The following is a 4015-nucleotide window of genomic DNA, read 5'->3' as shown; positions in this document are numbered from 1 at the left end:
CTCCAGTCAAGCAGAAAATCTCAGCAAATTAGTTACCGCGACGACGGCTGGTTGGAGAGCTTTCATCCAACGCAGCAGGAGAGCCGCCATGGGATCGGGATAGGAAACACTGCCCCTAACAACATCTTCACTCACCCTTTCTCAACACAGCTCCCCCTCCTGTCTCCCGTCCCAATTTAGTCACTCTCCAGCCATCCATTACTGTTTTCTGGCAGCAAGTCGAGGCAGAGGGCTCGTCGGCCCCTCTGGTTCCCCTCTAGCATTAGCACTCCTGAAAAGGTGTCACATAAACTCCAAGCAGCTGCTAAAAACTGCAACAATCTCAAGAGAGTCTGCTTGAATCTGTTTGTGTGTGCACTCAGTTCTGACTGGTGCACTAAAGTAAAACAAATGCAGTGAATAGTTTCTTCATGAAGGTCAGTCTTTAATTTTTGTTAAAATGTTTTAAAGTTAATCAATTCCAGGGTCTGCACGATCTTTTTCCTTCGACCCATCTGCCTAATAGAGAAACTTGCTGAGGGTCAACATTTATAAATAGTAAAAATGTATAGATATAAAAACTACATGAAATTACACAGATAATGTACATGTGTCATTTTGCTCAATGTGTCACTGGAACAGATCAGGCATCTCAGCTGTTGATGGCTTGTAACAACAAAAGAGTAAACATTTTTGATCTTTAGGAGTACCTGATTACAAAGTGTCCTCTGATGGCCTGGTGACCTGGTGACCAAGCTGTACCCCACTCTGTGTCCACTGATGGAACAGTGGACAGCTGGAAAAGGCACCAGCCACCCTACAACCAGAGCAAAATGGCATACAAAATGGAGGGATTAATGGATGGAACATTACACATTAGTGAAAAAGAGACTTTGGATGGGTCCACAATTCATTCTGTATCAAGTCAGTGTGTGCCATTAGACATGTGTCATATTCCAGTTTTAGACAGACCCTGGAGCAAGCAATGGACGCAAGAACTGGTTTAAAAGATTTATTATAACTTACAGTAATGAGGAGTGGGGAACATTGTCTGGTCAGGGAACTTCAGGGAAGTCTTCTGGAGAGAGACAGACGTGTTATTGAGGGGACTGGATGAAAGTTCAACCTGGAGATACCGCAGTGCATGCAGAGTCTTACTGGAGGCTGAGGTTGGATTTGAGAACAAGGGAAGCATCTGCATCTGTGGAGGCTGAGGTTGGCAGAAAGGCTGTGTGCCAGGAAGGCTCTGTGTGTAACAATGGTTTTGTCCAAAAGCTGGTGTAGAAGGGTGGACAGGCAAGGGGTGGTACAGGGTGCAACAGAGAGGAAAGAGTGAGGAGGATCTTTTGAGGGAGACCAAAGGTAAGTTCTTTCCGAGTCTGAGGAAGGTGAGTTATCCAATGAGGGTCCTAGGAACACACACTTGAGGAGAAAGTACGGTTCTGCTGGGAGGAGGAAAACACAGAAGGTGAGTAAGTTTCTTAGGGCTAAGAGAGTCACAAGAGAGGAGGCATGATTACCACACAATAAGTGAGAATTCTCTGGCATCTCCCTCAGGAACTCCATTCCTATTTAAGCTCCTCTTGATGACTGATGGAGAACACCTGTGCAGTCTGCCTGCCTGGAGCCACCCTGTGGACAAAAAGGTAGGTACACACATGCAAGTATTCTACACACAGACTCACGGATGCAACAACATGTCTTAAATCTTTGGTCACAAAATAATAAGACCAAGCAACGGAAACCACATGTTCTTGGCTCCCTGCTGGAAAAGGCAAACATACATCCAAACTGAACCCAGGTTTGACTGTGATGGTTGTTGGAATATTGGAGGAGGCTAAGAGTGTTTCAGGGTGCTGTTTAAAAGGAAAATATACCTTTAAGGTTGTCAAAGATGAAACCCCTGCATCGAAAAAAAAAAAACTTCAAGCTCCTGGACCTTCACATGATTGGCTCGAAGTTGTCAGTGAAAAATACACAGATTTTAGTATTTGTAACACTAAGTCTTGCACCAGTTATGTAACACCTTCTTCTGCAACCCCTCCTATTGTGAATAGGATGATGAAATAATATTTTTAATCTGTACAGTAAGGCTGGAACTTATGATGGAGGTGCAGAAACCTCCCATATGTGTAGGAACATTTTGCAGAGAGTGAACAATTTTGCAGACTGTGTGGTAGAATGGCAGAAAAGTGTCATGGAAAAACCAAAAATATTTGGTGAGTACAATGGAGGTAACCATGAGTACTGTCCTAACACTGAAATTAAATTTTCCAAATTTGCAGCTTTCCAACCTTTCCTCAACAGTCATGGAGGCTGAGGCTGAAGAGTGGTCTTAATCTAGTATGAAGGTAGTCTTAATGCGGTTATGTGCACTGTTTGAACACAGTATACCATAAATCTAAAAACACTTTAACTGAAATCCAACTTGTTGCTCTGATCCATCCCATAGTTTCCCACACATTTAAAATTTCTGTCAGAAATTGTATGATTTGTTAGCCAACATATTTAGTGTCTCTCAGGGACTGAGAAATCAGAATCAGTCAATATCTAAAATTTATATTTTTAAACTAGGACTGCTAATTTCTCAAGCAGACCCTAAGAGCTCATAGACAGTTATGCTTGAGTGAAAGAGTGCTGAATAAATAAGTTACTCAGAAAAATGAAATAGTAGTTTTTCTAAGCTTATGTATTCAACCAGTCTTATCAAGAGGTCATTTTAATTTTCCACACAGTTTTAACAGAGCTTTTAGATCTTCAGTAGGTCTACTACTGGGAAGTTAAAGCAATGATTCACCTAAATGACTTTGTCTTTTTTTTCCTCTTTGATAATCAGAAGAGGTAGTTGTTCTGGATTGGGTGATGACAGATAGATGTGGCCGTAAACCTTTGTTTCTCTATGACCTTTTAACCTGGCTTTGCCTACCTAATGTGCAGAACTAACCTTCCTACTTGAATGATGTTAAATGACTGACTTTGTAACATGCACACACAGTATAACATACGTTTTAGTATTTCAAAACCTGGATGCTCAGGACAGGACTGGAGAGGATCTATGCAAACATGAAGATGCAGATATAAACAGACTTCTGGTTTCCAGCTTTTCCAGGTGTTTGTGGTACCAGGGTCAGGTCTGAGGGGGAGCGTGTGGGCTTCAGGATTAGTCCACAGACAGCCTGTCCCTGAACCTTCAGGCCTCCTGCTGTGACCTGCTGACCTCTTGTCAGAGAAACCTGGATCCTGATAAAACTTTAGCAGAAAAGCAGAGATTTAGGAGTCTGATGGTAAGACTACACGTTTAAACCACATCATCACCTATAATGCAGTCAGATATTATCTTGCTGTAAACAGATTATTGTGAAAAAAACATTTTTTTTGAATTAGGATTTATTGGCAAAATATTCTGGAAGGTTTGGTTGCTAAAAGTAAGGAAGCTAAATTAATGTTGTTAAACTAAAATAAAAAATTGTTAATATGTAAAACATAAATTCAGCTAAACTAGCAACTTATAATGTCTTCTCTGAGCTTATATATAATTTTCTGTAAGGTAGGTTATTGTGCTCCCTGCAAAGTTCAACAAATTGCATATTTTATTAATCTCTTTCAGTTGCAGTAAGGAGCTTTAAAATAAAATATAATAATGGCCTTCTTTGCTCTGCCTGCACAGCAGACAGTTTGCAGTCAGTGTTTGTAGATAAACTATCTGTGAGATTCTAACAGCGACCATTAGTGAGCCACGATTAGAAAACACTTTAAATTAGCAAACAAGTGAACATGACACCTCATCTTTTCTTTATCAGCAGCACGCTGGTCTTTAGGGTTGACCCCTACTCTTATTTGAGCCTGAGCTTTCTGCTGCTGGTAGCTTTCAATGTAAGACCAGCAAATTACGAGCAGTTTGGTATTTACTGACTCCTGTTGCTTTTCAAAACTTTCTATTGAAGTTTAAGTCAACTTAATTAACCTTTGTAGTTTAGGCTAAAATGTTTCTAGCATAAATTATTTTATTTTTACACTTTGGCTGCCTTCATGAAAA

The 4015-nt window shown here is 40.6% G+C and overlaps 1 protein-coding gene across 1 annotated transcript; it reads right to left on the bottom strand.

Annotated features, from left to right (window-relative positions):
* Positions 1-361: 361 nt before the first annotated feature.
* On the bottom strand, positions 362-1545 carry LOC124866149. The gene is made up of 4 exons (XM_047361827.1): positions 1138-1545; positions 1006-1057; positions 690-796; positions 362-498 (listed from the first exon to the last, which is right to left on the bottom strand). Exons 1-4 carry the CDS (start codon positions 1543-1545, stop codon positions 451-453), a joined length of 615 nt encoding a protein of 204 aa, XP_047217783.1. The 3' UTR covers positions 362-450.
* Positions 1546-4015: the final 2470 nt, after the last annotated feature.

The sequence above is a fragment of the Girardinichthys multiradiatus genome, chromosome 3 (genome assembly GCF_021462225.1).
Source record: "Girardinichthys multiradiatus isolate DD_20200921_A chromosome 3, DD_fGirMul_XY1, whole genome shotgun sequence".
Classification (NCBI taxonomy): domain Eukaryota; kingdom Metazoa; phylum Chordata; class Actinopteri; order Cyprinodontiformes; family Goodeidae; genus Girardinichthys; species Girardinichthys multiradiatus.
Note: the sequence above shows the minus strand (reverse complement) of the source record. Positions and strands in the feature narration are given on the sequence as shown.